Source organism: Rhinichthys klamathensis, unplaced genomic scaffold (assembly GCF_029890125.1).
Source record: "Rhinichthys klamathensis goyatoka isolate OS25496 unplaced genomic scaffold, OSU_Roscu_1.1 h1tg000485l_1, whole genome shotgun sequence".
NCBI lineage: Eukaryota > Metazoa > Chordata > Actinopteri > Cypriniformes > Leuciscidae > Rhinichthys > Rhinichthys klamathensis.
This window is the reverse complement of record NW_026606972.1, coordinates 1,787,888-1,805,080: the sequence shown is the minus strand read 5'-3', so window position 1 is coordinate 1,805,080 and position 17,193 is coordinate 1,787,888. Positions and strand designations below refer to the sequence as shown.

Genomic DNA, 17,193 nt, shown 5'->3' with positions numbered 1-17,193 from the left:
TAGCTTAGAGTAAATTGGTCTAAAATAAATCAAAAGCTCTTGTACTTTTTGCCCTGTCGCAGCTTTACATTCCTGGCACGTTTCATCAATGGCCCAAGTCAGGCATTCGATTATTTAGGCATTTCCCCCAAATTTGAATTTGAATTTGAATTTTGACCCCTTAATGAAAAAGATTTCCTGTGATATGGATAGATGGGCTCCACTTCTAATGTCAATGGAAAAGTCAATGTAATTAAAGTGAGTTGTCTGCCCAAACTGAATTATTTATTACAGTCTCCCCCAATTCAAATACCACTTTCCTATTTGAAACAGTTTGACAGAATATGTAAGGCTTTTATTTGGAATGGCAAGCGACTTCGGATGCTTTCTAATAAGTTACAGACACCTGTTGAGAAAGGTAGTCTAGGCCTGCCTAATGTTTTGTTGTTTTATTATGCTTTCGATCTTAGACACCAGTCTCATTTGTCTCTTCCTCCTGAGTGAGCTCTCCCTTGGTATGCGATTTCAATTTTGCAGAGTCTGTCCATTAAACTTGGAGAGGTGAAAACGTCCTGTTATTTCACACTTGCATGCTGTTACGGAATGCATACACTGAATAGTGAGTTTATTGAACAATTGAGGGACAGTGATGAGGTGAACAGGTAAGTTGGAGTCCAAAGGGTGATCTTCGGGGAGACACCGAGGAATGGAAGATGATGGAGACAAGAGAGATCGCTGGAGACAGGGGGAATAATCCACATGGCATTAACGAGACAGCTGTGGTGAAGTGTGTGCTTAAAGACCCAATCTGATGAAAATAATGTTTTTCTAGGTGTTAACATGTTCTTGTGGCATTTTTCTGATGTTAGAGGACATATCTTGAGAAAAATAAGCTCAAAGTTGTATTTCTGAGTATTTCTACATTCAAATGGCTGTGAATCAGTAGCAGACGCTAAAATGCAGGCTATAATCGACTGGAGTTGTGACGTAGTAACTCCACTGGGCGTCTCCACACGCTACGTCTTGGAGTGAAATAATGATCGGTGATCGGTGATAACTTTGATTAACTTCGGATAATAATAATTAACGTGTATATAATACTGTTGCCCCACCGGTATTGGGGGTGTAAGCTAGCGGGAGAGACAGAGCTCTCAGCAACGGGCAGGGGGAGGGTCGTCTCCGTGCCAACGGCTCCGCCCACAACGCAGAGGCGAATTGCTAATGAGCTACTGCCGCTCTGCTGAAGCGAAGTCCCAGAAAACGGCACAGGTTTTGTGATTTTGGCTAAAAATGGCATAATCATAATTTAAAGACCACTGGGAATGTTTTAAAATAGCTAAAAATATGATCGGAGTGGGACTTTAAGTAGAGGCAGTGATGAGGGTGATGATAAGGTGCAGGTGTGATTGGAAATGACGTGCAGCTGGGGACCAGGATGGATGCTGGGAAGTGTAGTGAAGAGGATGGTGACTAGGGTGATCTGTGACAGATCTTGGGACGAGGCTCTGGAATGGTGGCGGCCATCTTGGGATGAGGCTCTGGAACGGGCTTGGAGATGGGGTTGGTTCCGGGATGCGACACTCACCAGACACCGAACTAAGGGTTCTTTCCAGTCCAGCCCTGTGGTGTCTGGGAGGTCAATAGGGTGGTTAAAAGTTGAACCGATCCAGAACAGGGTCTTAAGGGTGTTGCAATCGAGGGAGCTGGTGACAGCGAGCCGGAAGAACTCCCTTGAGAACCCTGCAAGATCGCAGCTCTCCTGAGCCAAGGAGATGAACTTTGCCCGTTCATCCATTTGGGCGGTCCTGTCTTCTGTTACGGTAATGCAGACACAGGAGAGGAAGATGGCTGGTGAATGGTGATGAGGGATGAGGTGAGCAGGGTGGAGTCCAAAGGGTGATCTTGGTGGAAACACAAAGGGAAGAAAGACGCTGGAGACAGGGAGACATGCAGTATGGTTAAAGATTTCTCATCTGTGTAGCTTACTTAAAGGAACACTCCGACTTTTTGAAACTTTAGCCTATTCACCTTATCCCCCAGAGTTAGATAGGTCCATACCTTTTTCATCTCCGTGCGTGCTGTAACTCTATCTGATGCACCCACCGCTAGCCTAGCTTAGTACAAAGACTGGATGTAAATGGTTGCAGCTAGCATACTAATCCAAATAAGTGACAAAATAGCGCAAACATTTTCCTATTTACATGTTGTGATTTGTATAGTCACAGAGTGTACAAAAAACAAAGTCACATGAGACACAGACATATTTTAACCGTATCAAATATTGGGAACTATATTCTCTGAAGGCGAAGCACTGCTACTTGGGCGGAGTGATAACCGCAGCACCTGAGACGCGCCGTGGTGAGGAGCAGAGAGCGCGTCTCAGGTGCTGCGGTTATCACTCCGCCCAAGTAGCAGTGCTTCGCCTTCAGAGAATATAGTCGCCTTCAGAGAATAGAGTTCCCAGTATTTATACGGTTAAAATATGTCTGTGTCTCATGTGACTTTGTTTTTTTGTACACTCTGTGACTATACAAATCACAACATGTAAATAGAAACATGTTTGCGTTATTTTGTCACTTATTTGGATTAGTATGCTAGCTGCAACCATTTACATCCAGTCTTTGTGCTAAGCTAGGCTAGCGGTGGGTGCGTCAAACAGACTTATAGCACGCACGGAGATGAAAAAGGTATGTATGGACTTTTCTAACTCTGGGGGATAAGGTGAATAGGCTAAAGTCCCAAAAAGTCGGAGTGTTCCTTTAAATGCTTGTTCAATATGGTTGAACCTTAAATTGTGTAAGCCTATTAATAAAGTCCCCTTTCTATGGAAAGAATGGGTAAAGACAGGCATCATTATATTAAGCGACCTTTATGAAAATGGTAGTCTGAAGTCATTCGAACACTTTTGACAGCAGTATGGTATATCTGCATCTCAGTTTTTTAGGGATTTACAGTTACGATATTTACTTTGCACTACCTTAGCTTCCTGGGTCAGTAGACGCATTGTTTGGTAATTCTGGTATATGGGAAGGGTCATGAAGCATCAGTGCACTTACTCCTGGTTAATTCAAAGTGATGGAGCTTTATTAGCTCTTAAGAAATGTGGGAAACAAGAGTACGCCTTTTACAGTTTAAGATGATGCTGAACTCCTTCCAAACTGTTTAGGCTTGGGTTAAAATATACACCATATGGCTGGAGATGTCAGGCTGAGGATGGAGATTTAGCTCCTGCTCTTTGGTTTTGTACAAAAAAATTCAGGATTTCTGGAAAAGAGTGCATAAACATCTGCACAGTTTTGGATATTCATGTTTCATTATGTCTGACTGTTTATATTAGATGGGTTGGCAGACAATGAAATAAAACACAAGCACATACTGTAAGGTACTGGGTCCAAACCAGTTTAATGATTGGCAGACAAATCCTTCTTAGGAGCTAGAACTCAGAGGAGAAATTCATTAATGGTAACACTTTATTTCACAGTATCCTTGTTACACGTTACATGTAGTTACTATAGTAATAACTATCAATTATCCATAATTACATGCAACTAACCCCAATCCTAACCATAACCCAACACTTAAAAAAAAAAGGTGCTGTCCAATCAACTTGGATGTTTAAGTCATTTCAACTTAAATTGAGTTGAATATTGTATAACTTATGACAAAAAGTTGAAAATTGCTTAACTTATTTTGATGAGTTTAAGCAATATAAAAACATGTTGTCATAAATTATTGATCATATAATGTTTTACAATAGTAAGAACATGTAGTTAATTATTATTACACAGTAATTAAATGCAGAATGACACTTACACTGACACTTTAAAATAAAGTGTAACCTAATTAATTGCTAATGGTGTAAAAATGTTAATTCTGTACAGATTTATTGTGTTGTTTTCTGAGAAGTGTCTGAGAATCAATAAAAAGATGGGGGAAAATGAGAATTCAGGGTAAAAACGTGCTTAATGAAAATGACAAACTAGAGAACTAGAGAAATTTTCATGAGATTCACCCACCACACATACACCTGCTCTACAGCACTTGTGACCCTTTTGACCCCACAGATACTCAAACTGACAGCAAGCATGCAGGCCGATGAGTTCTCAAGTTGAATTCTACATCATGAAGCAGCAGATCATGTGTAATGACATGCTAGCAGGGTTTGCACACCTTGGACTGCATTAGCATCGGCGCCCAAGCTAATGTTCTCAGTTTAACCTCTCTCTCAGCAGCCAGAGTTATCCTGTCCTGGAAATGCTGTCTAAGCCCTCGCTCTGCTGTGTGCGAGAGCTCTTAATTCCCTCAAGCTAAACACATTGTGACCCCCCCCCCCCCCTCTCTCTCTCTCTCTCTCTCTCTCTCTCTCTCTCTCTCTCTCTCTCTCTCTCTCTCTCTCTCTCTCTCTCTCTCTCTCTCTCTCTCTATCTGAGCAGCCCTGACTTAACTAGCCAGAGAAATCTGTTGTGTTTTGCACTGCTACCTGCTGTTCCCTGTGGTGCAGGTTTCAGACCCCCGCACGGGACAGTCATGTGGCGAAGGACAGGACCAGCCACCGCAGGAAGTGACAGCAGGATCCCCTGAGCTCGAAAACAAAGGATAACCACCTCCAAACAACGGTGAGGAAATACTCAGGGAGTCTAAGTGTGTGTGTTTGGTTTAGTGTGTGATTGTATTGTTTACACTTCACAGGACATTGACAACTGTTGCTTTCTTGTTATGACTGCAGTGAAAGCACTTTACCAGCTTGCCGTAGATGCCTGGGTTTTGTAAACTGTCCCGTTTATACCAGTTTTTGTGATTAAGTGAATGTTTGATGCAAAGAAAAGCGTACTTTATTCCAGCTGTAGTGATAGACAGCTGTATAGATGTTCAGTGACCTCTAGATCAGCCTCAAAGCAATCTGATTACCGAAGCATCCAGTCAGCATAGCTTGGGCCTGATCTTATAAACATGACAGGAATACAGATAAATGGTTTTGTGACTTTGTGACTTTGACGAGAACATTGCATTTGTCTTCGCCCTTTATGTTTTAAATTTTATTAAGTGATCTGTATCAGAAAGTCAGGTTTACCGACTGGCCATGCTTCATGCTAATCGTCTCGCTATGCTTGAGTCCATTTCCAACGCTACTCTAATGAGTCTGATGGTCTCATCTAAGGAGACCGCATGAATCATTATGCTTCTAAACATGCTGGTAGCTGAACCGGCATATTTAGAAGTCGCCGGTCTCTCTCTGTAGTCTTTATTGGTGTGTTTCCACAGATTTACCTACAAAACAATGTTAAGCATTGAAAAAATGGTGTTGGATTTACTTTGAAACAGTTTTCGCAAGTTGTTTTATTTACAAAAAAATACTTTTTTACAGTAACAAAAAGATAGACACCAGCTTACTTGAACTTCTAAAATGTACTTTTTACACTACATTGCTATTTGCACCCTACATTGTTAAATGGTATTATTTATTTCTACTATTTAAATCAATTTTACTTTACAATACTTTACTTTAATATTTTTTACATTTTTCATCCAAAATTATATGGTGATATACTATAGACTATAGTCTTGCTTAATAAATGTTTACTCTCTGGCAAAGTCTCTTCTGCAAACCAAGGCTGCATTTATTTGATAAAAAAAACAGTTAAAACAGTAATAGTACATACATATACATATTGTACATTCTTAAAGGGTTAGTTCACCCAAAAATTCTGTCATCATTTACTCACCCTCAAGTTGTTCCAAACCTGTATGAATTTTGTTCTTCTGCTGAACACAAAAGAAGATATTTTGAAGAATGTCAGTAACCAAAAAGTTGATGGACCCCACTGATTTCCATAGTATTTATTTATATGATGGAAGTCAATGGGGCCCATCAACTCTTTGGTTAATTTGAATTATTGGGTGAACTGTTCCTATAAATAATATTTAAGAATAATAACACTTTCACAATCCCTGTTGAGTGCACTATCATCTCTGCAGATGAGTACTCTCAAATGTAAGATTAGACTAATCAAATCAAAAACACACAATACAGCGGCTTCGCTAATTTTGCATATACTTCTGCTAAAACCCATTTGGCAAGTGGTCTCCAGCAACACTTGCAGACAAACTCAGACGCACAGAAACATGCATAATAAATAGCAAGCCGCCGTGTACAGCAAGAATATTAAACCATATTGTGCTGTAATCCCATAATCTTGGTTGTGGCAGAGACCTACTTCCTGTTTCGCATTAATTACTCGATTTAATCCCTAATCACATGCAATCCACACAGTCATCCTGTATCCAAACAATCATTTATAACATCTGGCTTGGCTGCACAATAAGGAGGAGTTCACAGGAGTTAACATGTCTAGCAAGACTTGTTGATTCAGGATTAATTTATGACATATTTTAATCAGTTTGTTCCCCTGAAACATGATGTATTAATTAATAGACTCTTTAAACAAGCCCGGTCGCATTTAAACTACTAAATTATAAATTACATTTTGCTTAAATGTGCTCTTAGTCTTATTAAGGACTTGGCTGGAGATATGATAAGCAGTGGATAATTGCCAATTATTGTATATCTCTGATCAATTCTAATGAAGAAATTCAACCAATGCCAATATTAAGACGTTAAACTTCCCACATTAAAGTAAAATTAAAATGTAATGTGCAAGTATATGATTCTGTACATCACTAATTATTTTAATGGCTTTGCAATATATAAAGAATAATAGCATAATAAAGAATGTACAGTAAATACATTGTTATGATATAATGTGCATGTTATTATAGGTTAATATACAGTATTTATAGGCTATCAGAGTCTATTGAAATTTGAAATTGGATAAAAGGGTCTGTTAATGTAATGTAACAAGGGGTCTCTGGGCCGACACTGTCCACCAATGGGTCCTTGAAAAAATAATAATCTAATGATTATGATACCATCGGAAAGTTTGGGATTTTTTTTTTTTAAAGAATTAATTTAAAGGATGTATTAAAGGCATAGTTCACCCAAAAAGTTAAATTCTGTCATCATTTACTAAAACATTCTTCAAAATATCTAAGAAAGAAATTCATTCAGGTTTGGAACAACTTGAGGGTGTGTAAATGATGACATCATTTTCTTGTTTGGGTGAACTATCCCTTTAAATTGATCAAATGTGACAGTAAAGACATTTTTGAACTTCCTATTCATTAAGGAATCCTGAAAAAAAGTTTCAAGGTTCAATAAAAGTATTAAGCAGCCCAACAGATTTCTACATTGATAATAATAATAAATGTTTCTTAAGCAGCGCATCAGTATCATGAATTCAGAAGGAGCATGTGACACTGAAGACTGGAGTAATGATGCTGAAAACAGTTATTTTAAACTTATAATATTTCACAATTTAACTGTTTTACTATATTTTTGATCAGCCTTGGAGAGCATAAGAGATGTCTTTGAAAAACCCAAACCAATTCTTACCACAACCAACCAGTACCAGGACTTTAAAACTTACCACAACTGAACGGTATGTAGCCTACATACTGAATGACATCATTACTTATTTCCCAGTGGTATTATCCACAGCCACAGCCAGTTCAACCACAATAAGCCTGCTCAACTGTGAACCTCACCTTAGGAAAGATCAGAATAAGATTACCTCATGCTAAGGTTTTTTTTTTTTTTTTTTTTACATTACAATACACAGTCTAAAGGACCGCCATTACAATCTTACTGATTTAAGGCAAGTGATAGTGATGGTGTCCCCTAGTGGTCATGTGATGAATAAACTGTAAAGGAATAATTCACCCAAAAATCACCCAATTGTAATTATTCACTAACCCTCATGCTGTTATTTATTTTCTTGTATAGAAAACAGCTAAATCTGTTTTTGTGCAAAAAAAAATAAAAATAAATAAATACAGCATACAAGTTTTAAAATTGTAAGTTAAATATTAACAAATATGAGGCATGAACTATCCTAATAAATCCAACAAAATTATCTGTAATTGAACAGGAAATTATTTATTGTAATATAAATTAATTAATAAATTGTAATTATGTATTGTGGTGTACAAAATGCGACCGGACGGAAATAATGTAATCCTTATGCATGGAAAAACAACAAATAAATGTTTGGATTGGTTTCGTCCTGCATGACCAGGCAGCAAAACTTAAATGGGAAACAACAGTTCTTAGGCAGCTTTGCAGGTATTATGTGAGGATTTGGAAAAAAGCTCTCATACGGAGGTGCGTCGAGGTGGAAGGTGGAGGATCAGTAGAGCGGCCTGGAGGTCAGGTAACCGACATCACTGGCAGGCTGGTGGCTTGACACTGGCTAAAGACTTCATAAGAGGTTTCAAGTATGCTGAGGTGAAGCCTAAACACGACTAAAGCCCAAACAGAAGTAAACAAACACTCTATTGGTGAGAGACTGATGAGGTTCCACTAATTCATTTAGCAGTTTGATTTGACTCACTTGAGTAACTCGACTGATGAATTTCAGATGGTGGCGCGACAGTATAAATATGCTTTGTTAATCTTCTGATTTAATTGACCTTTGGTTTGAATAAGAAAGTCTGCTCTTTGTGACAGGTAACATGAGCAATCCAAATCCTTCAGAGCAATTGACTGTCAGGGATTGGCATTTCTTTTACAGCTGGGAGAAGGAGACGTGAGCCCAGGGGAATATCAACTATGTTGACGCCATGGAGATTGTTCCTCTGCCAGATGGCACTGAACATTTTCTATCACATCGCAAAAGGTAAACACCTCTCTGAAATCAGGATCTGCAACGACGGAGGCTAATTTTCACCAATCCCTGCTCTGTGATACAGTGAATGTTAACATATGTGCCAGAAATGGTTATGAGGCCAATGGAAATGATAATGAGTCTCTGAATGACTCATTTCTAGTATTGAGAGTTCTGATTCTCTCAACCTGTCGAAATGAAAAGTCACAAGTGAGATTCATTTTAATATCTGAATAGTTTTTTTTTCTTGACAGAAATTAGATTTAAGAAAGAGTCTCTTGCTTTAAGTAAAATTGAAACTGTGTTTGATACCCATTTTACTTATTTAACATGGCAAATTTCAGGATAGGTTATTTGACAACAAAAAAATGTAGGACGGGATATGATTTTATTCATTAGAATTGATTGTTTCCCCATTGTCGTGCAAGAACCCCAATCAATTTCATGGCCTTCTCATGTGTGCATGTGTGAAGTTTAAAAGATCGTAGAGTGTTCCATTCGTTATTTTATGTTTCGGAAGGTGAGAGGTAAAAAAATAATAGGGCTTAGGGTCATTACCTGTAAAAAGTAAGACATTTCAGAAGTGGAACAAGTTGTTAATTATATTTTGATCAACAAATTTTCTTTCAAATATTATGCATAAATGAATCATTCACATGTATTAAGAAAGTAAATATGGTCCATTTCTATGCCACACTGACTTTGCAAATTCGCTAAGATGCCAAAGTTTGCAATCAAAAGATTTTATTATGAACTCAAACATTTCTTATTAAATTATTCTATGACCAAATGATCTGGACAGTCTATAGCTCTGTTTTCTACAGTATAAACGATTGTTTCATTTGCTACTATTCATTAGAATGTCACATGAGTGTAACGAGTAATGTTGAGTAATGCATTAATATGAATATTAAATGAAATGCACCAAAACATTTCTTGAACAAAATATGCAAACTCACAAAAAGTCAAAAATGCGATGTTACCTTGCCTGTCTGAATTGCGAAACTCAAAATTGCGATATAAAGGCTAAACTTGGAATTGCAACAAATAAAGCCAGAAATTTGTTATAAACTTGCAATTCTATGAAAAAGCTCGGAACTGTGAGATGTTAACTAAAAAATGCAAATTAAGGCTAAACTTGGAATTGTAATAAGTAAAAATTTGTTACAAACTCGCAATTTTGAGAAAAAAAGTCTGTTAACTCAAATTTTGTATATAAGCTAAACTTGCGAGAAATAAATACATAATTGTGTGCTACAAACTCGTAGTTCTGAGGAAAAAAGTATAAATTGCGAGTTAAAATAAAGTTAAAATTGAAGTTTAAAACAGGTTTCCAGTTTTCCTCCCCTTAAAGCTTGAATTAAAGATAATATATCCACATGGCATTGAAATAAAAGTGACTGAAAAGTGAAGTAAAATGTGTTTTATTGATGTATAGTACATCCCGTCCCTAGTGTTTGCGCTTGAGAACAACCGTGATGCATGAATATTTGGGAAAAATCCAATACTTGTTACAATTATCCCTGCTCTCCCTATTATAAAGATGTTGTGTTATAAATTAGCTGTGCAATCAGTGATTTTATGGATGATTTATGTTGTCCTCATAATCTAATCAATCTCTCATCTGAACTGCAGCCAGTTTATGCCTTGGTGGTCAAGATATATTTGCCACGGTTCAAGAGAACAGTCCCACTGGAGAGTTCATATCCAACCTCAATATCAACGGAGACCCTGGAGCCAGCAGCATCCGTCTGTGTCTCACTGGAGAAAACTCCGACTGGTTTTATCTTGAAGGCCGAACAATCCGACTCAACACTTCGTTTTCCAAGACCTTGGATCGAGAGGTGATTAACATGAATAGGAGGAAAGCCAGAATAACAATGAAGCTTTAGGACTTTAAAACAGCCAGCCAACACATTGGAGGCGTTTGAAGCCATAGTTTAGAAGTCTATAATTTATTATTAATATTACTTATATGACTATATAAATACTAACCTCCCTGTGTGACCTAATTCTTTTGTGGTAATTTACAGGTGCTGGGATCAGTGCTGATAGCTGCTTTGACATGTTATGAAGATGGAATAATAAGGGTATGTTACACTGCAAAAATAATGATAATGATTAATGATACTGGAGAGCAATTAACCCAGATGTTCTTATTTCAGAGTCGGTATCGAATCATGGTGGAGATATTGAATGAAAATGACAACATGCCATATTTCCTTGAAGACACTATTCAACCACGATATATAAGTGAGGTAAACTAATGTTTTGCTCCCGATTTTACTTGAATTATTTTTGCGATTAAATTAACTTTTTCAGTCATTAAATCTTAGAATTCTGACTCTCTTCCCACAGTTGCTGACTGTGAACTCGATGGTGTTCACAGTGAAAGCCAGAGACGGCGATGGAGACACGATCACTTATATGACCGACAAATCTACAGTGAGTGGCACATTCGATAGGAACAAAATCACATATGAAAGGCTGAATTAAAGGAGAAGCCTCATTCTGTCTGCATTGACTACCCCTCATGGCTCTTTATTATGTAACCTGCTCTATACAGAGAGAAAACCACCTTCTTCCTTTCCACAATCTAAGAAAACATTACCAGCACTGTGTGTCTCTCTCATTCAGGCTGATGCCAGCTATTTTAGGATCGATCTGCCCAACAGCGGGATGGTGATCCTGGATAAACCTTTGGACTATGAGACTAAAACCCAACTGCATGTGGTCATATATGCTGTGGTATGTGAAACACTTAACAGTTCACATATGATGTGCTCAAATGGAATCAGAATGAAGGAAGAACGGTGTCTTGCTGTTGCTGTTGAAATCAACAGGAAATGACCACAAAAGAAAAGTACAGCACAACGGCTACGGTCACCGTGAATGTTCTAGACGGTGATGACCAGTATCCACAGTTTCAGCCGTGCGCACCTGTTTATGAAGATGGAGATCATAATATCTGCACCAACCCTGTGTACAGCGTCAACATCACAGAAACAGATGAGGTGTGTGTGTGGTGGCAGTGTACAGATTAGAGGTTTTTCAGATCCCTATAATATTAGAAAACAGAACTGAGCTGAGCCTAATTTTTATGCTCTTTATGATCTAGGATGCTGTGCTTTATTTTTCTCCGGGTCCCATTCATGCTGAAGATGGAGACAAAGACATACTTACCCCTCTGGTCTACACTATTCTGTCAGGCGAGTTTACTTTGTGTTGCATTGGTTTATTAACTGTTTAACCCTTTAAATCTATATTATAGCTTTTAAACGTTACTCAAAATGACTTTATAGGTGATGATAATGGCAGATTTACAATCGACCCGAAAACAGGAGAGATCTCTCTCAGGCAACGTGTGGAAAACAGACTCCTTACCCCTTCATTCAGGCTCCGCATAATGGTACGTAATAATGTTTATGAACAACAAAGTGATGGCTGGTTTAACACTCTGGTCTGATGGAAGAGCTTCAACTGCCATATGGCAAACCATAACGGGGATTCTTCATATGAAGAAATGCAATAACATTGCATTCAACATAAATGTGTGGGTTATGTGACACAATGATGACATCATAATTGCCCTTTGCAAACTCCAACAGGCTGCCCAGGTGAATGACCCAAAGAAATATTCGATGGCGACGGCACTGGTGCACGTGGTGTCGGAGAACCAGTTTCCTCCGATCTTCAACAAGACCGTCTACAAAGGGTTCCTCATCGAGAGCTCCAGCCCTGCTACTCTGGTCACTACTTATGGGAACCAAGTCCTAGTGGTCCAGACCATCGACAGGGACTTCAGAGATGTAGACTGAAAACATTTCCTTCATAGAAAAAACTTTAGAAAAATGGTCTGCAAACCCTTATTTAGAGAATTTTCTGTCTTGCAGGGAATAAACCCCAAAATCCGTTACACAATGCAACCCTTGGGTAGCATTAAACTGTATCACATAACTCAGGATGGCATTGTGATCGCAAAGACGGACCGGCTCAGAGCGTTCGACCGACACATCCTAGAGGTGACAGTCTTGACTGTGACTGTGACCGATACAACTTGACTGTGACTTAATGACTTACTTGTGCCTTAACCATGTACAAAGCTGCTAGATTTTGCATAGAAATAGCTACAAATGTGTGCAAAACAGCAATAACACATGGACTCTGACAGGATTACATTTGTCATGAATTTTTTCACAGGTGATCGCAACAGACGAAGAGTCAGGTGAGGCTGCGCACACTTCAGTGGACATTGAGGTTTTACAGAGGGGACTTCCAGGTAAATTCCCTTAACCATCTGTATAATTTATGTTTAACAAAATAAAAAATAAAATAATCAAATATTGTGATATGAAAACAACAAGAACAAGAACACAACAACAAGGTCTTCCTTGTTGTTGTAACGCTTCCTTTTACAGTACAGTACTTACGTGTACTTACAGTGTACTTACCTAAAGTACTGGCTAATATAAGGTAAGTACATGGGTTAGGGGTAGGTTTAGGGGTAGGTTCAGGGTTAGTACCTAGTTATTACCCAGTAATTATAGTTACTATAATAAGTAGTAAGTACATGGGTAATAGGACTGTAAAAGGAAGCGTTACCGATACAACTCCTATAAATTGAAATAGCATGAATCATTATAATTGATCTTTTAAATTGCTCTAAAGTTGAATTCATGCTAATTTTTAAAGTCCTTCATGCATTCTTCTTTGCTATTTGTGTTCATATTTTCAGAAAACCATAACAGTGTTGTTTTTTCATTAACACAATTGCTTTACTATGGACATTTTCTAATAATAACTGCAGAAACATAAAATGTGCCTCTAAACTATGTCAAATAAAACTAAAAACATTGAATGAACTTATCAAAGAAAAAAAAAATCCAGATGTAGAAGAAATGTGTTTAATTTGGGATGCAATTGTTCAGCATGTGTCTTTAAAATGCGACCATACCAAAGAGGGTTAAACCGTATGAATGATAATTCACATAGATCATTAATCTGGTTAATTTGATTATTCATGGTTGATTTTTAAGAGGGATGAATAAGGTGTTAAATTCGATTTATTAGATCACTGCCCTACTTTTGGCAGTCGTTCAAACTAAATGATAAATCACTTAGAGGTGTAAAGACACAGAACTGTTTTACACAGAAGAACAAGGTTTTGTGAGTAATCATAGATCTTCCCCCTCTCCCGGACAGTTCCTAGAAGTCCATTTGGAGAAGAACGGCTGTTTGCAGATATGAACGCAGGGATGGCCGGCGGCATTGCTGCTTTTGTTCTCATAGTGGCTGTGACAACACTATTTATTTGCCTCTGGCTGGTCAAGAGACGAAGAGAGAGACGGGATCCGGAAGACAGGGGCTCAGTAGCCCTAGGGAAGCACCCAAATGTGGTAAGAGTTAATTTGTTATATCAAACATGACATTATATATCAAACACTTTATTTTTTTTTACATACCATGCACACTTTAGTTTAGCCCCTTTGAGGCACGTCAGTCCATTTGGCGGCCATCTTTGCTACACCATCATAGCAATTTTCTACAGTATCTAGGCAATAAGTTCTGCTCCTTGCTTGAAAGGGTAAAAAGTGAAACCTCTAAAACGGTTTCAATCAGTGATTCCACCCAATGTGTTCACAAAAAAGTAGTTTATGGAGAATTTGGCACAAAACATCAACTGAAATATTACAACAGAAGACATTTTAGCATGCAGACAAAACAACAGATGCCTTATGTTTGTGATGCCTTTATCTTTGAGCTACATATAGGTTGCGCTTTTAATTATAAATGTATCCACCTCAAGCGAATGTATACGATTTTTTTCCCCCACATACTGATGTTTCAAACCAGTATTTTGTATTCAGTATGCGAATGAAAGTACATTGATGGAAGCCCAACGACTAAGACGAGATGCTACATTTAACAATAAGACAATTGGCTGTTTTAACTGAACTGAGCACTGTGATTTATCCCATTCATTTAACTGCTGGTTGCTCTTAACTGCTGGTCTAGGATCAGTTTTAGCAGCATATTGGTGAAACAGATTTGGCTAACGATCCAGTGTGTTTGTGTTTGCCCTCTGGAGAACATCAAAGGTTTCTATTTACAACGTGTTTTTGCAGCGTTGAGCAATGTAGCCAATCAAAAACATATCTGTTGATTTCTTGAACGCAATGGCCAATCAGACGCGTTTCAGTTAAAATCCACTCACCACTCAAAACGCTGGAGTTTTTGTCCAGTGCTGAGTTCTGCACGCTAGTGAATCCTCTCATTATAACAAACAAAGTGAAGACATTATATACATAAGAGATTAGCTGTGCAGTCGGTTTCATTGATTATAACGGAACTTTGTGAGATCACGATTAACTAAACTGAGAGACAGTTTTTTAGTGTTTAGATGCCAAATCCCACATACAGTATGCTTGCTGTTCTGTTAAAATGAACAGTGGTTTGTGAAAGTAGAAGCTTTAATAACAAAATAACTTAGCGTGAGCATTTATGCTGGGATGTGTTGTGCGGCGACACGTAACTTGAAACTATTTCCTGGAAATCTATGTAAATGTGTTCTAAATCTCATTAGCCTTACCCTGGAGTTGGTTCACCCTCTGCCTATGTACATAGACTTACAAACTGTACTCGACCTTACTTGACCTGCTACAGTTCAAGCCAGACTTTTGCACTAAACAAGTAAATGCCTCATATTAAATCAACTCCATTTCAAACAATAACATAGCTTTGAGTAAAAATATATTGGGTTTTAGTTGGAGGTAGAAAAAAAGAGATGAAACACTTCAGAAATGATTTCAATGATGATCATTCACACAGTCAAACATTAAGAAACATCTCCTGCCCTTGTCGTCTTTGCCTCACGTTCCTCTTTAATTCCTCTTATGTAGAGCTTAAGATGGTTTCAGCAGGTAAGTACCTGACATTAAGTAGCTAGACGTGTTCTGCAGTGTCACTGTCCCTTGTGAAGGTGAGATGTGTTTTCTGAGAAACTGAAAGCCGTATACTCCTGATAGGCTGGTTTAAATGGGATTGACAGTGTTACAATTTCTCATAAATGGTGCACCATTTAAGCTGGTCGGTATACGAAGCACAGCCCCCTGTGTCTGATGGTTTGGTATATTTCACTGTGTAATAGGTCTGATATCACGTAGATAGGCGTTTCGTATTTGTGTTTGTGAATTTGTATTACATCTTCAAGTTGGATAAACACTGTTGAAAATGTTGTAGTAATTGTTAATTATGTTTATTGATTTAGACTGATTCTGATTCTTGGGAGATGAGACTACAAAACCCACACTTTAGTTGATATCAAAGATGATCTCTACAATGTCCTATAGCATTTCATCTTCATTTACTGTTTACTTGATCAACATTAAGCTTATATTATCACTGATCTACCCCTAAAGCACTTGTAGAATTTTTTTGTAGATTAAAAATATTTCAATATTGTCCCATGTCTTCAAGAATCAGTGACACACATACCTGCTCTGTAATCAGCGCTGGACCTCAGCAGTGGATTTGACCTGTGGATATGTTAAGGTTGTTCGAGGAGACCCTAAATGCCCTTTCTCCGTGGTCAACAGGTCAATTCAGGACGTCCCATATCGCTTATAGAGGATGCCTCCTACCACAACGAGGCGTTCATTGACTATGAATACTCCAGTGGTTTGTACACCAAAATAGATGACTCGCTCCCTCCGGCGACCAGGACGTTTGAGTCTGACAGACCTGTGCCACTGCAAGACATGCCGCCAATCCGGGTGCTTCCAGAAAAAACACCCGTAAACATCAAATCTTCAGCTCTGACCAATGGGAAAGCATTTGCAAAATCAGTCTCTTTTAAAGACGGAGAAGGAATGGCGGAGGACAGTTTGCCAAAAAACGAAGAAGGACAAATTGCGGTTGTATGTAATCAAATAGAGACCAGAGCGGATATTTTGATGCCTGTTGTACAGCTGGAAACTTTCACTTTAGTGGAGAATCCTGCAGAAAAGGAGGATGTTTGTTGTCCAAATCCTTCTGTAGAACCTAGAGAGGAATGCATCATCACTCATGGCAATACTAATGAGGATGATGAAGATGACAATGATCCATACAAAAACATGGCCTCTGTTATTTACAGCAGCAATGATGAAGACACGCCAGACGAAGAGCCAAATGATTTAAGGCACTGTTACAAACATGGGCAAAACCCGTTTACAATAGACCACATGAAGACCATCGGTTTGCAAACGGAGGACTCGGATGAATCACATGCCTGACTCATTTTATTTAAACTATTTGAACAAGTTGCTTTCATTTAAAAAAGCCAAACAAATTTAAACCTATGGAAAAGGTTCCAAGGGGAATATATCAAGAAACAGCATTAAGAAGGACATACATATTTGTGTTCAAACTCTAGAAAACAAGCATGTCTGATGAAGGCTTTGAAGTTGACTGAAATGTCATTGTTTTAAAGGGTTTACTTTTTAAGTTGGTTGAG

General features: G+C 38.2%; 1 protein-coding gene across 1 annotated transcript; it reads left to right on the top strand.

The window, feature by feature from the left end:
• The first annotated feature begins 4,387 nt into the window (after positions 1-4,387).
• cdhr5-rs (cadherin-related family member 5, related sequence) lies at positions 4,388-16,972 on the top strand. The gene is made up of 16 exons (XM_056237300.1): positions 4,388-4,595; positions 8,607-8,711; positions 10,335-10,543; positions 10,733-10,789; positions 10,865-10,957; positions 11,058-11,144; positions 11,337-11,447; positions 11,543-11,713; positions 11,818-11,908; positions 12,002-12,108; positions 12,308-12,508; positions 12,593-12,721; positions 12,900-12,978; positions 13,902-14,095; positions 15,599-15,619; positions 16,295-16,972. Exons 2-16 carry the CDS (start codon positions 8,645-8,647, stop codon positions 16,970-16,972), a joined length of 2,295 nt encoding a protein of 764 aa, XP_056093275.1. The 5' UTR covers positions 4,388-4,595; positions 8,607-8,644.
• Positions 16,973-17,193: the final 221 nt, after the last annotated feature.